At 40.5% G+C, this 15,489-nt stretch overlaps 1 protein-coding gene across 2 annotated transcripts; it reads left to right on the forward strand.

The window, feature by feature from the left end:
* The first annotated feature begins 757 nt into the window (after nucleotides 1-757).
* LOC108258764 (cytochrome P450 3A27) lies at nucleotides 758-12,155 on the forward strand. Of its 2 annotated transcripts, XM_053676249.1 has the most exons (14): nucleotides 758-954; nucleotides 2,923-3,016; nucleotides 3,116-3,168; nucleotides 3,935-4,034; nucleotides 4,443-4,556; nucleotides 6,278-6,366; nucleotides 6,455-6,603; nucleotides 6,718-6,845; nucleotides 6,927-7,008; nucleotides 7,662-7,822; nucleotides 7,937-8,163; nucleotides 10,054-10,216; nucleotides 10,358-10,485; nucleotides 11,034-12,155. In XM_053676249.1, exons 1-13 carry the CDS (start codon nucleotides 884-886, stop codon nucleotides 10,460-10,462), a joined length of 1,536 nt encoding a protein of 511 aa, XP_053532224.1. In that variant the 5' UTR covers nucleotides 758-883; the 3' UTR covers nucleotides 10,463-10,485; nucleotides 11,034-12,155. The 2 variants fall into 2 exon arrangements, with proteins under 2 accessions (XP_053532224.1, XP_017313142.3); XM_017457653.3 differs by having other exon boundaries at nucleotides 759-954; nucleotides 10,358-12,155.
* Nucleotides 12,156-15,489: the final 3,334 nt, after the last annotated feature.

The raw sequence follows: 15,489 nt of genomic DNA on the forward strand, positions 1-15,489 counted from the left end.
CTTTTGATCTCAAACCCAAATGTCTTCATTGTACAGCAAAATAATATATAATAGGGCATATCATTCCGAAGCTTTCAGATAGGATTGTATACATGTGTGGCCCTTGTAATGGATTCAAGGGTGAGTCCAAAATGTCTCTGAGGCCCTCTAGTGGCTGGCTGCAGTACAATTTTTAACCCCGCCCACTCTCATGTTAGTGAACTGAACATAGGCCAAACTTACATTTTAAGTTCAGGTAGAAGTGCAGTTGATCGTGATATCTCCCCCAATATTCCATTACTATACATGCATTTTATGCAAGTTATTTGATTATAATTAAAAGGGTGTGGTCAATGAGGTGATTGACAGTAAAGCTGGTTTGGGACAATGTCTACTGTTAAAAGTGCTATACAAATAAAAGTGAACTGAACTGAATTGAATGACAGTCAAACCTCATGGACACACTTTCCAACAAGAACGGACATGAAGCTCTTAGATCTGTAGCAAAGCATGTTTTTTTCTGCTGTGAACTGTTCTAACTCACACACCACAGGAAATTCTCTGCATATTATCTGATGGGTTGCCCAGAGATTAGCTGAGTTTGTGTGTGTGTGTGTGTGTGTGTGTGTGTGTGTGTGTGTGTTTATCATTAATCTGTAGTAGGAGGTTTAACTGAGTTCTGATACAGCCCCCCACCCTCCCACCCTCCCTCCCTCCCTCCCTCCCTCTCTCTCTCTCTCTCACCCTCCCTCCCTCCCTCTCTCTCTCTCTCTCCCTTTCTCTCTCGCTCACCCTCTCTCTCACCCTCCCGCTCTCTCACTCTCACACACACAGTACATGAACCTCAGACTCTGGATTTAATATACTACTACTACTACTAATTCTAACACTACTACTAATCAGGATGGCGTATTGGTGGAGTTTTTCGGCGGAGACGTGGGCTCTGATCGTGATCCTCATCAGTCTGATCCTGCTGTAAGTGCTGATTCACATTTCACTTTATCTCACGGTCAGTGACAGAAAATAATGAAGTGTGAAAAAGTTTGTACACCCTCAGGACTGTATGAGGACAACCACCTCATCTCATCGAAATCTCTTTGATATATATAATCTTTATATAACCTGTTATATAATCTCTTATATAAAACCACACCCCTCCTTTAGATCATTAATACACAACTATTTCATTCAGTTGAAGTTCAGTCTAATTTATTCATTATTGTTTCTTTCATTTAGTTTCTTGTTATTGTTTGTTATATTCTCTTCGGAAACCTTCACCTTGAGCTAGGAATTTATCCCAGGATTTTTATTGAGTTAGATTTCACAGACATTCTTTTTAAAATGACTAATAAAAATATACCAGATCAGTTTAAAAGTTTGCACACCCTTTCAAAATTTGATGCAAGAGAAGATCTACAACCCCAATTAATAAATAAAAGTTGGGACGCTGTGTAAAATGTAAATATAAACAGAATGCAATGATTTGCAAATCTCATAAACCCATATGTTATTCACAATAGAACATAGAAAACATATCAGATGTTTAAACTGAGGAAATGTTCCATTTTAAGAAAAAATAAGGTTATTTTGAATTTGATGGCAGCAACAAAAAAGTTGGGACAGAGCCATGTTTACCACTGTGTAGCATCCCCTCTTCTTTTAACACCAGTCCGTATACGTGTGGGGACCAAGGAGACCAGTTTCTGGAGTTTTGGGAGAGGAATGTTGTCCCATTCATGTCTGATACTGGATTCTAGCTGCTCAACAGTCCTGGGTCTTTGTTCTATTTTTCTTTTCATGATGTGCCAAATGTTTTCAATTGGTGAAAGGACTGGAGTGCAATCAGGCCGGTTCAGCACCCGGACTCTTCTACTACAAAGCCATGCTGCTGTCATAGATGCAGTAAATGGTTTAGCATTGTCTTGCTGAAATATGCAAGGCCTTCCCTGAAAAAAAAAAAACGTTGTCTGGATGGAAGCAGATGTTGCTCTAAAACCTGTATATACCTTTCAGCATTGATGGTGCCTTTCCAGATGTGCAAGCTGCCCATTCCATAGGCACTAATGCACCCCATTCTCTCAGAGACGCAGACTTTTGTACTGAATGCTGATAAAAAGCCAGATGGTCCCTCTCCTCTTTAGTCCTCTTTAGTTTAGAGGATGTGGCGTCCATGGTTTACAAAAAGAAGTTCAAATTTCAGTTCATCTGACCACAGAACAGTTTTCCACTCTGTCTCAGTCCATTTTAATTGAGCTTTGGCCCAGAGAAGACAGCGGTGTTTCTGGATCATGTTCACATATGGCTTCTTCTAGAGCTTTAACCAGCGTTTGTGGATGGCACAGTGAACTGTGTTCACAGACGATGAGTTCTGGAGGTGTTCTGAGCCCATGCAGTGATTTCCATTACAGAATCAGGCCTGTTTTTAATGCAGTGGCTCCTGAGGGCTCGAAGATCACGGGCATGCAATATTGATTTTCACCCTCATTCCTTGTGCACATACAATTCTCCAGAATCTCAGAATCTTTTGATGATATTATGTACTGTAGATGATGAGATATTCATAGTCTTTGTAATTTTACGTTGAGGAATGTTATTCTGAAATTGTTCCACAAATTGTAGATGCAGTTTTTCACAGATTGGTGAACCTCTGCCCATCTTTACTTCTGAGAGACTCCACCTCTCTAAGATCCTCTTTTTATACCCAATCATCTTACTGACCTGTTCCCAGTTAACCTCCAGCTGTTTCTTTCTACTAACACTTACTTTTCCAGCCTTTTGTTGCCTATGTCCCAACTTTTTTGAGACGTGTTGCGACCATCAAATTCAAAATTAACACGGCTATTGTGTTATCAGTATTTTTACCCTCTACCTCACTGTGTTTTTCTCTTCATAATGTTGATTATATCGAATATAAACTGTTCTCCTGTAATGTGTTGTTTTCAGGTACGGGTACTGGCCACACAGTTTCTTTAAGCGTTTGGGAGTTCCTGGTCCTAAACCGGTACCATTTATAGGAAACTTGTTAGAATATCGTAAGGTGAGTTTATATTATATTAAACATTTTCCTATAAAAACTGCATTAAATGATAAACTCAGTGTCAGTGTTACTTACAGAATATCTTTCACTGATTTTTAGGGATTCCATAATTTTGATATGGAGTGTTTTCAGAAGTACGGCAGGGTTTGGGGGTGAGTGTGTTCAAGTCTGTTTACTTTATGTTCACTGTTAATGGAGAACACAGTCCGAGTGTTCTGTAACGCACTCAACTGGTTCTAAGAATGCTATGAAAGTAACGTTCTTGCAACGTTCTGAGAAAATGTAAGGGAATAAGGACTGGCTTCATAAAGCGTTTATAATGTACCTCACACAAAGTTCCAGCTAATGTTCAGTTTTAATGTTTATACAATTAAAATGTTTATAAAACTTCTGTAAAAACATTCTCAGAACAACAAAAACCCGTGACAGCTTGAACGCTCTAGTACCCAAAAAACGAAAACATTCAGAACACATTATGTTAACCTCAGATTGGATAAATATATATATGTAGAGTGCAAACTTTTAATCACCAGCTACCTGAGTAGCCAGTGGGTTTTCAGTTAGCTAATGAACGTTTATGCTATTATTTTTGTTGTTTGTTTGTTTGTTTTAGTGAGAGGTCATATTATTTTAGCTGTATGCATTACTATACATAGAGTCCTAATCCCAATATTAATTTGCTAATTAATCTAATAGCTATCAGACTATTCATATTTATTTTTACTACCTAGTAAATATGATATTAGAGTATTACCATACACTGTCCCAAACGTCGCTAACGCTTAGCTAACCCACATGTTTTACTGTTTCATGTTCATGGATAGTGCTTTGTTTGTTTGTTTGTTTGTTTGTTTGTTTGTGGGGAAAAATTCACCTTAAACAGAAAGTGTTTGTGATTCTAAAGGTTTCTGTTTGCAGTATATACGACGCGAGACAGCCGGCCCTTTGTATCATGGACACAGAGATCATCAGAACCGTCCTGATTAAAGAGTGTTACTCTCTCTTCACCAACCACAGAGTGAGATCACTCTCTTACACTTAACACTGACAGACAGACAGAGAGAGAGACAGATGGAGAGACAGACAGATAGGTGGACTGGGGTGTACATGGTTCCGAGTAGCATAACAATGTTTACTGTTATTAATTAAATGTTTGTACTGCTGCATGAATTTATTTAAAAGTATTATTTTATTTTATTAATAAATAAAAAATTCTTAATGGATAAATTACAGTAATAAATCCTTACACGTTAAAGGGTTGGGGTTAGGTGAAAGGGTTAGGTAAAAAAACAACAATACTTTGACAAATCTGTTCTTTCAGCAGCATAAAACCAAAGTGATTATAAATACTATTAACATCACATCAAACTACTGGATATTTAACGATGATTGAGTTTAACATCTAGTTTTTATGACTTTTGCACAGAGTTTTCCTCTAAACGGTCCTCTGCATGACACCGTGTTCATGGCTGAGGACGAGGACTGGAAGAGAATCAGGAGTGTTCTCTCTCCATCATTCACCAGTGGCAGACTGAAAGAGGTGTGTGTGTCTGTGTGTGTATGTGTGTTTGTGTTTGTGGGATTTTGTGGGATGATGGAATGAAAGGATCAGGGGGTTTGGCTTTGTGGTGCATCAGCTGGTATGTTTAGCACTAGCTTTCTTGCCGCACCACTCAGGTGTCGTACTGCTCTTGCAAATACAAGATGGCCTAACACTAACCCTAACCCTGACTGTAACCCTAGGGGAAGGAGCACTGGCATCTAGGAGATACTGCATATCTCCTATCTAGTGAATGAATATTAATATAGCATGGTCTCTGATTTCAGTTCATGAGTTTATGTGAGCACTCTCTCTCTCTCTCTCTCTCTCTCTCTCTCTCTCTCTCTCTCTGTGACCTTTTTCTCGTCTCCTCAACAACCAATATCACAGTAATATGTCTTTCTCTCTTAGTTTCTCTTATCTTGTAAAAACATGCCACCGCTCTCGTTTCATCGTATGTGGTGTACCCATGGCCCACCGTTTTTACCTCGACTGATGAGAACACTGTTGCTGAGACATATGACTGTATGATGATTTGTGTCTAAGCAATAAGAATTAAAGCTATTGTCTGATATACATATATATCATCTCGTGATGGTGTGACGGAGGTTTTATTCTCATCCTGATCAATTTCACATTTTATATTTTGTGCATCTTCAAAAGCATCTTCATTGTGCATTTTCTAACGGTTTACTGGTGTCAGAAGTGGGATTCCCAGGTGGAGGTAAGAATATTTTCTTTGATTATGTAAGGTTTGCTTCCATGTGGGAATCCTAGTCATCTCAATAGTGATTATGGGCTGTTATTACCTGGCCTATGGTGTTTTCTATAGGAAACTGTGGCATGTGACTCTGGTTTTTGTTGTACCCTGGAGGCGAGGTGAGACATGCATCTGCTCCAAGGGCAATTCTTCAATGGTATTGGGTCACTCTGTTTGTGATATTAACGAAGACGTCTTAAGCGTGACGTCTCTAGCAAATTTCACATCTTAAAATTTCAACTTCATCAAAAGATTTTCTAACACTAGTCATTATCAGCTCTTATCAGAACATTATCAGATTTTATCAGATCTATCTTGCTCTGACTGACCACATTGCCACTAAACACCTGAACTTTTTACTTGGTGTGTCTATGTGAAGCCGTAGTGAGAAATGTATGGCAGTACTGCTGACTTATGAGGCCAGGAGGTAGGGCAGGACGTGGTTGACCAGAGGTGAATGATAAATGGGTGGGCCTGGGGCGGTCTGACTCACTGTGATTATTAGCCGGAGCTGGTGTTTGAGCCATGTGAGTTGTAAAGTACTGTGTGGGTACCGACCCAGTATCTGTGGATTAATGGGGACTGTCTTAATTTGGATATGTTTGTAGATATCAGTCTTACAGGCCATACTGTATGTGCTCCAGTACATTCTATTCTTTCCAAGAACACTTTTGGGCCTACCACCTCCAGCTTTGGCCACGTTGAGCTTTGGCTCCCTGACTAACTGACTCCCTGGCACTCCTCCGTATTGGGCAGCTGGTTTTGTCAGATGATGGAATTAAAGGATCAGGGAGCTTGGATTTGCGGTGGATCAGCTGGTAGCATTGTTTATTAGTTGTTTCTGTTTGGACACTGGAAAAATAATACTGTGTGTATGTAAATTTATAGATCACTATTTAGTGACCGTGTCTAACAGTCCATCACCTTACATTAACAGTGGATGTTATTTCCTGTTTCTCAGATGTTTGGAATCATGAAGTCTCATTCTCGCTCGTTGGTTGAAAATCTGCAGAAGACGTCAGAACGAGGAGAATCAGCAGATATTAAAGAGTAAATAAATACACGCTGATGCAGCACATGACTCACACCAGATCAGTGTTGTGTTGCTTTGATTTGATGGTGTTTTTGATCATTTTAGGTTTTTCGGAGCGTACAGTATGGATGTGTTGACGAGCTCATTGTTTAGTGTCGATATCGACTCCCTGAACAACCCCAAAGATCCCTTCGTATCCAACATCAAGAAAATGCTGAAGTTTAGCTTATTCAACCCTCTGTTACTCATTTTCGGTAATTTATTGATTTGAGATTAATATTAATTCACAATATAATAAGACAAACCAAATTCCAGACATGTAATATCCAGATCTTCATCTTTTACATTCTTTTTCTTTTTTCTAATAGTGTTGTTCCCCTTTATCGGGCCAGTGTTGGAGAAAATGGATTTTGCGGTTTTCCCGACCGCGGTGACTGATTTCTTTTACGCCTCCCTGCAAAAGATCAAGTCTGAACGTGTGGCTCAAGATCATAAGGTACTAAAAATACATAAAACCCTTTACACACTTTAGACACTACTGAGGTTTTATTGTGTTTGTGTCTCTGACTTTCTGCAGAGACGAGTGGACTTCATGCAGCTGATGATCGATTCTCAGAAATCAGAAAAAGACGATCAGAACGGCAAAGAGACAAACAAAGGTATTTTCCTCTAGTAAAAAAATCTCTCAGTCAATATCATTATTCTGTTCTTCTGTTCTGTTCTGAGATAATGGAGGTCATGAAGATCAATTCTATACAAATTAATTATGATGAAGCAAAGCCGCAAATCGAAATAACTTCACTCAATACGGTGCAGGAAGTCTCTCCAGTTCTCTACTTTCCAATCTTTTCCTTTGTTCCCAGGAAGATAACATTTTGGTTCTGATGTGCAAAACAAGTGAACAAATCTTAAAATACTAGCAGCACTGGTTTTGAGTGTTCCATTTCTACTGGGGATTTATTTGGTTTTGTTGATTTAATTCCGTAGGGCTCGGCTTGGATTACAGAGAAATGGAAGAGATTGTTCTTGACCAATCGGGATAAAGCATGACAAAGTTCAGAAATTCAGTGTGTGTGTGATAGTGAATGGATTTGAAAAGAGAGATCTGACATCAGATAAAAGCAGAGAAGACAGAAGTAGAATGTAGTAGAACAGAAATGTGCATCAGTGAATGTAGAACTCAAAACTCTAAAACAGGCAACGTGAATCAGATCACATGAATCGGGTCATAGGTCTAAAATCAGGCCAGAGCATCCTCATGCATGATTTATTTGTGTGTGTGTGTGTGTGTGTGTGTGTTTTATGTCTGAAGGTCTAAATGATCATGAGATCCTGTCCCAGTCCATGATGTTCATCTTTGCTGGTTATGAGACGAGCAGCAGCACGCTGACGTTTCTCTTCTACAATCTGGCCAGTAATCCAGACACGATGAAGAAACTACAGGAAGAAATCGATGAAACTTTCCCCAATAAGGTGATTGGCTCAAGTTCTAAAGTTATGAAACATGTTTAGAAACGATACAGAGTTGACACAGAGACTCTGGCTGTTTCAGTCTCACTTATCCATGTCTTGTCTTTTGGTTTTCAGGCCGAAGTTGATTATGACGCTGTCATGAACATGGATTATCTGGACGCTGTGATGAACGAGTCGCTCAGGTTGTACCCAGTTTCTGTTCGTCTTGAAAGAGTCTGCAAGAAAACTGTTGAGATAAATGGCCTTACCATCCCAAAGGACACCACCATCTTCGTCCCCACTTACGCCCTACACAGGGACCCTGAACACTGGCCTGATCCAGAGACCTTCAATCCTGAGAGGTACGAAGCAATCTTTCAAGAACAGTGATGGGAAATTATTTTTCTCGAATGTAATTAATTTCTCAAACAAGATTTCACTGGTCCACCATTTTAGAAATTGACTAGCCCTATTAGAACAGGATTAGTTTCTCTGAGTCTTTTACACATCTCCTCCATGATGAAGCTCGCTCCAGCAGGCAACTTAACCTAAGGCAGGAAGAACAAGGCTCTGCAGGTTGTTTTTTTTTATGATCCTGATTAATTGCAGTCATTTATTATGCAGCATCTACTGTTTGAGGAACTTACAATACAACTCTGTTCATTTATTTCCATAAAACATCCGGGTTATGCATGTAACCCTGTTCCCTGAGAAGGAAACAAGACGTTGCATGAGCTCCACGCTCTGGGAAGCACCCTCGCATGTGACCGATATCTGAAGCTTGACTAACATCATGCCTATTTATGGGCCCGCCATGATCAGGTGACGTGGCAATTAAGCACGTCATGTGATATATAAAGACTCTATTATCTAAAGCAAAGATGCAATTCACATGCACCAGTATGACAAAGCTATGCAACATCTCGTTCAGTTCTCAGGGACATTTACAATACATGCATAATCCAGAAGTTCCCTTTCAAAGGGAACTCAACGTTGCATGAGCTCCACCCTGTGGGAATGACAATACCCACTCCATCATACTGAGGGCATGGCCTGTATAGAAAGATCCAAGCCCGAGGGTCACTGCAAGACACTCGAGCCCAGGGTGGAATGTATAACCAGGCTGTAATATCGAATGAATATGTGTGGCGTAGACAACCCCGCAGCAGCACACACATCCTATAAGGATACCCCGTTGGACAAAGCCTTTGAGGAGGCGACCCCCCTAGTGGAATGAGCCCTTATGCCCAAAGGCATAGATAGACCGCAAGCCTCAAAAGCGATAGAGAGTGTTTCCACTATCGAATTAGAGATGCGCTGTTTCAACACAGAATCACCTCTACCAAGCAGAGCAGCAGCTGCTCCAACTTATGCCACTGGCTGGAGCGGTGGATGTAAGCACAGAGAGCCCTTACTGTACACAGTAGGGCTATTTCTCTTGTTCCAGTGTGAGGAATGGAGGAGGGCAGAAAGCCTGCAACACTACTGGCTGGGCAGCAGACGTACGAACTCTAGGAATATAATCCAGCCTAGGATATAGGCAGGCCTTGGGTAATCCAGGGGCATAGTCAAGGCAGGAAGGTGCAACAGAGAGCTTGTAGATCTCCTACTTGCTTGAGAGATGTCAGGACCAGCAGAAGAGCTACCTTTAGAGTCAGAAGCTTCTCTGAGGCTGACTCTAAGGGGTTAAATGGGGCACCTGACAGACCTTCCAAGACCAAAAAAAGGTCCCAGGATGGGCTGCAGATCGGTCTCAGCCGCCTGATGCCACACATAAACCTCGAAGTTAGAGGATGTTGCCCCACAGAGGCTACATCAATAGGGCCACAAGACAAAAAAATCGCCACTTGAGCGCATACAATTTCCTCAGGGATGGTGCTCTAGCATTCAACATGGTCTCTAAAATCTCAATTGCGAGACCAGAATCTATGAGCTGGTGCCCCTCAGGGGCCAGACCCACAGTTTCCATAGTTCCGGCCGAGGGTGATAAATCAGCCCTCTGGCTTGAGACAGCAGATCCCTGCGGATGGGAATCTCCCAAGGAGTGTTGTCCGGCAGGGATATTATCTCTGAGAACCATATTCAAGCTGGCCAATAAGGTGCTACTAGCAGCAGACGTAGACAGTCTTGGCGAACTCTTGCTAGAACTTGTGGGAGCAGAGCAATCTAAAGCCTAAATCTTACGCATTTTAAGCATATCAAAATTACTGCCACAATTAGTAAATCTACTACAATCCCCCATATTGTTTCAGGTTCACTCAGGAGAATAAGAAGAGCATCGAGCAGTATGCGTACATGCCGTTTGGTTTAGGACCCAGAAACTGCATCGGGATGAGGTTTGCCCTTGTGGCCATGAAGCTGGCTGTTCTTGAGATACTGCAGAAATTCGACATCAGTCTTTCTGAGGAAACGAAGGTCAGGATCTTCTATCATTAATCTGTTTAATGTCACCAACGCTGATGCTGACACAGAACTGCTTAACCTACTATATTAAAGAAATCACTTTGCAGGTAGTATTCTTGTCAATCACAGTAACTATTGTTTTCTAATCTAAAGGTTCCTCTGGAGCTGAACACCATTGGACTTCTGGCTCCTAAACACCCCGTAAAACTCAAACTCACACCTCGGAAAATATCAAATTCCAACCACATTACCTCATAAACTATGAGGATAACTCATATTAGGTATATAATGAAATACAGTGCTCTGAAAACATATTTGCCCCATCATGATTTCTTCTGTTTTTGTGTATATCTCACACAAAATATTTTTAGATCATCAAACAAAATACGTTACATTTACATTTAATCATTTAGCAGACGCTTTTATCCAAAGCGACTTACAGATGAGACAATACAAGCAAAAAAATTTTCTATGTCAGAAATGGGATCCAAACCCACGCTTCCATTCGGAGGCCGAAATTCTCCTTACACCAGGAGGAAGGTCTGAACCTTGCATCTGGCACCTTAGACCGCTCAGCCATCCTAACACATAACATAAAACAAAGGTGACCTGAATAAACACATAATACAGTTTTTATTTTTATTTTTATTTTTATTTTATTGAAGCAAAAAAGTTATCCAACACCTATCACTCATGTGAAAAACTAATTTCCCCCTTAAACTTAAAATCTGGTTGTGCCACCTTTAGCAGAAATAACCGCACCCAAACGCTTCCGATAACTGGAGATCAGACTTTCTTCTTATTACTTTTTTCGTCTACTTTCTTTCAGGACTTTGGATCATCAAGGTGCGTTTTGGTGAAATTAAGTCTTAATGTTGTTCTGGGTTAGCAGTGGTTTTCACCTCGCCACTCTTCCATGGAGCCGTTTTCCCCCAGTGTCTTTCTGATAGTGGAGTCATGAACAGTGACTTTATTGATGTAAGAGAGGCCTGAAGGTCCTTTGATGTTGTCCTGGATGAGTAGATCGGACACTTCTGGGAAGGGTCACTACTGTGCTGAGTTTTTCCATTTGGAGATAACAGCTCTCGCTGTGGTTCTTTGGAGTCGCAGAGCCTCTGAAATATCTTTGTAACCCTTCCCAGACTGATGTACTTCAATCACCTTCTTCCTCATTATTTCTGGAATCTCTTTCAGCTTTGGTGTAGTGTGTTACTGGGTAAGATCTTTTAACCAACTTCATGCTGTTGATAAAGTTCTATGTAAGTGTAGATGTGATTGATCAGGGTTTGCAGTGATCAGACCTGGTTGTGTCTCGTCCAGCTGAACCCCATTATCAATGCAGTGTCATAGATCTGGGGAATCAGTAACTACAGGGACAAATACATTTTCACACAGGCCCAGTTGGTATTGGAGAACTTTTTTGCTTCAATAAATAACATCATTATCATGTAAAATCTGTATTTTGTGTTTACTCAGATCACCTTTGTTTTATTTTCTGAAACAATTCAGTATGAGATATTCACAAACAGAAGAAATCAGGATGGGGCAAATACTTTTTGCAAATACAAATACACAGCACTGTAAAATAAAACAATAACAATAAAAAGAATAAATTATCCAACAAACTTTAAATATTGTTTGTGTTAAATGTCAGAACAACTCTCTCTCATTTGCACAAATTCATAGTGATTTAAATGCCATGTAGCAGATGTTGCTTGTGATTTTAATGTGATGTAGCATCAAATTTAGCATCAAATTAAACCTGTAACTGTTCCAGATGTACAGTGTGTGTGGAGTTCCAGATGTTCTCACCGTGTACATGAAGGTTTCCCACATTTGCTGCCCATTACATGTTTATAATTTTTCTTTTTACCAAACCTAATAATGCTCATTTGTATTGTCTTGTCACAATAATGTTCCTTCAGGATAAATAAAGCTTATCTTATCTGAATGAGTGTATGACTGTGTGTATGTCTGTGTGTATGTCTGTGTGTATGTCTGTGTGTATGACTGTGTGTATGTCTGTGTGTATGTCGGTGTGTATGACTGTGTGTATGTCTGTGTGTATGTCTGTGTGTATGTCGGTGTGTATGACTGTGTGTATGTCTGTGTGTATGTCTGTGTGTATGACTGTGTGTATGTCGGTGTGTATGTCGGTGTGTATGACTGTGTGTATGACTGTGTGTATGACTGTGTGTATGTCTGTGTGTATGTCTGTGTGTATGACTGTGTGTATGTCTGTGTGTATGACTGTGTGTATGTCTGTGTGTATGACTGTGTGTATGTCTGTGTGTATGTCGGTGTGTATGACTGTGTGTATGTCTGTGTGTATGTCTGTGTGTATGTCGGTGTGTATGACTGTGTGTATGTCTGTGTGTATGTCTGTGTGTATGACTGTGTGTATGTCGGTGTGTATGACTGTGTGTATGACTGTGTGTATGACTGTGTGTATGTCTGTGTGTATGTCTGTGTGTATGACTGTGTGTATGACTGTGTGTATGACTGAGTGTATGACTGAGTGTATGACTGTGTGTATGTCTGTGTGTATGTCTGTGTGTATGTCTGTGTGTATGTCTGTGTGTATGACTGTGTGTATGACTGTGTGTATGACTGTGTGTATGTCTGTGTGTATGTCTGTGTGTATGTCTGAGTGTATGACTGTGTGTATGACTGTGTGTATGACTGTGTGTATGTCTGTGTGTATGTCTGTGTGTATGTCTGTGTGTATGTCTGTGTGTATGTCTGTGTGTATGACAGTGTCCTGTACCACCCTGACCAGGATAAACTGAAGAAATCATCACTGTAAAGAAAGTTCAGTACTACTAAAATAAACAGAACCGCAGAACAAAATTCCAAAGGTCAGTGTTTTACTGTTATGTGCACATCAACTTTGTCACTGTTACAGGTTTATTTATGGATGTTGACAGGCTCGTAGTCTGAAGGGTCGGCTGCACACTGCCCTTTACTGTAGCACACCTTTACACACCTTCTATTTTAACCAACATGTTATGTTCTAGAGGGTTCTGTAGTTTATGTGCAGTAATGTTCTAGAGGGTTCTGTAGTTTATGTGCAGTAATGTTCTAGAGGGTTCTGTAGTTTATGTGCAGTAATGTTCTAGAGGGTTCTGTAGTTTATGTGCAGTAATGTTCTAGAGGGTTCTGTAGTTTATGTGCAGTAATGTTCTAGAGGGTTCTGTAGTTTATGTGCAGTAATGTTCTAGAGGGTTCTGTAGTTTATGTGCAGTAATGTTCTAGAGGGTTCTGTAGTTTATGTGCAGTAATGTTCTAGAGGGTTCTGTAGTTTATGTGCAGTAATGTTCTAGAGGGTTCTGTAGTTTATGTGCAGTAATGTTCTAGAGGGTTCTGTAGTTTATGTGCAGTAATGTTCTAGAGGGTTCTGTAGTTTATGTGCAGTAATGTTCTAGAGGGTTCTGTAGTTTGTACCTGTAGTTCAGTTGGGTCTGCGGGTTCTTCATGATGTAGCGTGAACGTCGGCTGACTGAGAGAGACGTTTTATCCAGAGACTTTTATGCTCATCCGTTCCAAAAGAGGATGTTCCTGATTGTAGTGGACTCACAATTGGAGTGGATGGATGTATACCTGACTGTGACAACATCCCAAAGCACTGCTGAGAAACTCCAGCAAAGTTTCAGCATTTTCGGATTGTCACAGATCCTGGAGCCGGACAATGGACCTTGCGTTACCTGTGCGGAATTTGCAGGATTCCTGAAAGAGAATGGGATTCAGCACATGAGAACTTTCCATCCATCATCAAATGGATCAGCAGAAAGAACTGTGCAGATGTTCAAAGCAGGTCTAAATAAAATAAAAGGAGATACCATGGAAACAAGAGTATGTCGCTTCCTGTTTAGTTATCAGATTACTCCACAGACTACGACTGGGTTTGACTCCTGCAGAAATGATGATGGCCAGACGCTTAAGATCAAACACCTCCACCAGTTTAGTGTTCTGTTAGTTTAGTTTAGTGTATAAGTGCCACAACTATAGTTCCACTGCTGCATTGTTTCAAGGATGGAGTTTAAGGATGATTGCCTGTCCCTTGGACGATCTGTTTGATGTCTGGTTGTTAGTACACCAGTGGTTTCTGTCGTCAGGACATTCCAGATTATTTTTATTATTGTCTGTACCCAGTGCTTCTACAATGGCTCTGATCAATTTCCACTCTTTTCTCAGCTTCACAATGGCTTGCTTTTCACCATAGGCAGCTCTCTGGTCTTCATATTGGTTTATCCTCTTTAACAACAAATGCAGTCTTCACAGGTGAACATTTAGAGCTATTAATTGTTTGAACAGTCAATCTACTAGGGCACACCTGAGCAACAAGAAACACCTGTCGGTCACATGTTCCAATATCACTTGAAAAATGAGTGGGTTTTCTGTATATAGCCAAAAATATATAATAGGGCATATAATTCCCAAGCTTTCAGATGGGACTCTATATATGTGTGGACCTTGTAATGGATTCAAGTGTGAATGAAATGTCTCTGAGGCCCTCTAGTGGCTCGCTGCAGTACAATTTCGAACCCCACCCACTCTCATGTTAGGAACTGAAAACAACCCTCATGGACACACTTTCCAAAACAGGCCTGAAGCTCTCGACAGATCTGTAGCAAAGCCGTGTTTTGTTCTGCCATAAACTGTCCTAACTCACAGCACAGGGCATTCTCTACAGAGCTTCCAGTGTATTACTCAGAGATTAGCTGAGTTTCTGTGTGTATGTGTGAAGTTTATAACATCATAATTCTCTGTGGAGAATATTGCAGCCACATGTACTTTATATTGATAAGCACTATATAAACACACACACACACACACACACACACACACACACACACACACACACACACACACACACACAGAGAGAGAGAGAGAGAGAGAGAGAGAGAGAGAGAGAGAGAGTTTACATTTCCTGTCTTGTTATTGACATTAGCAGGTTTGCATGTTCAGACATGTTCTCAGATTTACACACACACACCTCACATCTAACAACAATTCTGCATTACTTACAGAAAATTTATAACATTGTCTTTTAAACTTCCTGAAATTTCTTTCTTTCTTTCTTTCTTTAAATCAGGGAAATAAACAAATGTAATGAAATTCACTTTCTTGCAGAAAGCAGGGAATTCCTCAGGGGTTGAACCAGCTGAACCTGACACACCCTCTAACATAAAGGTTAGCTCTCTCTCTCTCTCTGTGTGTGTGTGTGTGTGTGTGTGTGTGTGTGTGTGTGTGTGTGTGTGTGTGTGTGTGTGTGTTTATCATTA

The sequence above is a fragment of the Ictalurus punctatus genome, chromosome 26 (genome assembly GCF_001660625.3).
Source record: "Ictalurus punctatus breed USDA103 chromosome 26, Coco_2.0, whole genome shotgun sequence".
NCBI classification, from domain to species: domain Eukaryota; kingdom Metazoa; phylum Chordata; class Actinopteri; order Siluriformes; family Ictaluridae; genus Ictalurus; species Ictalurus punctatus.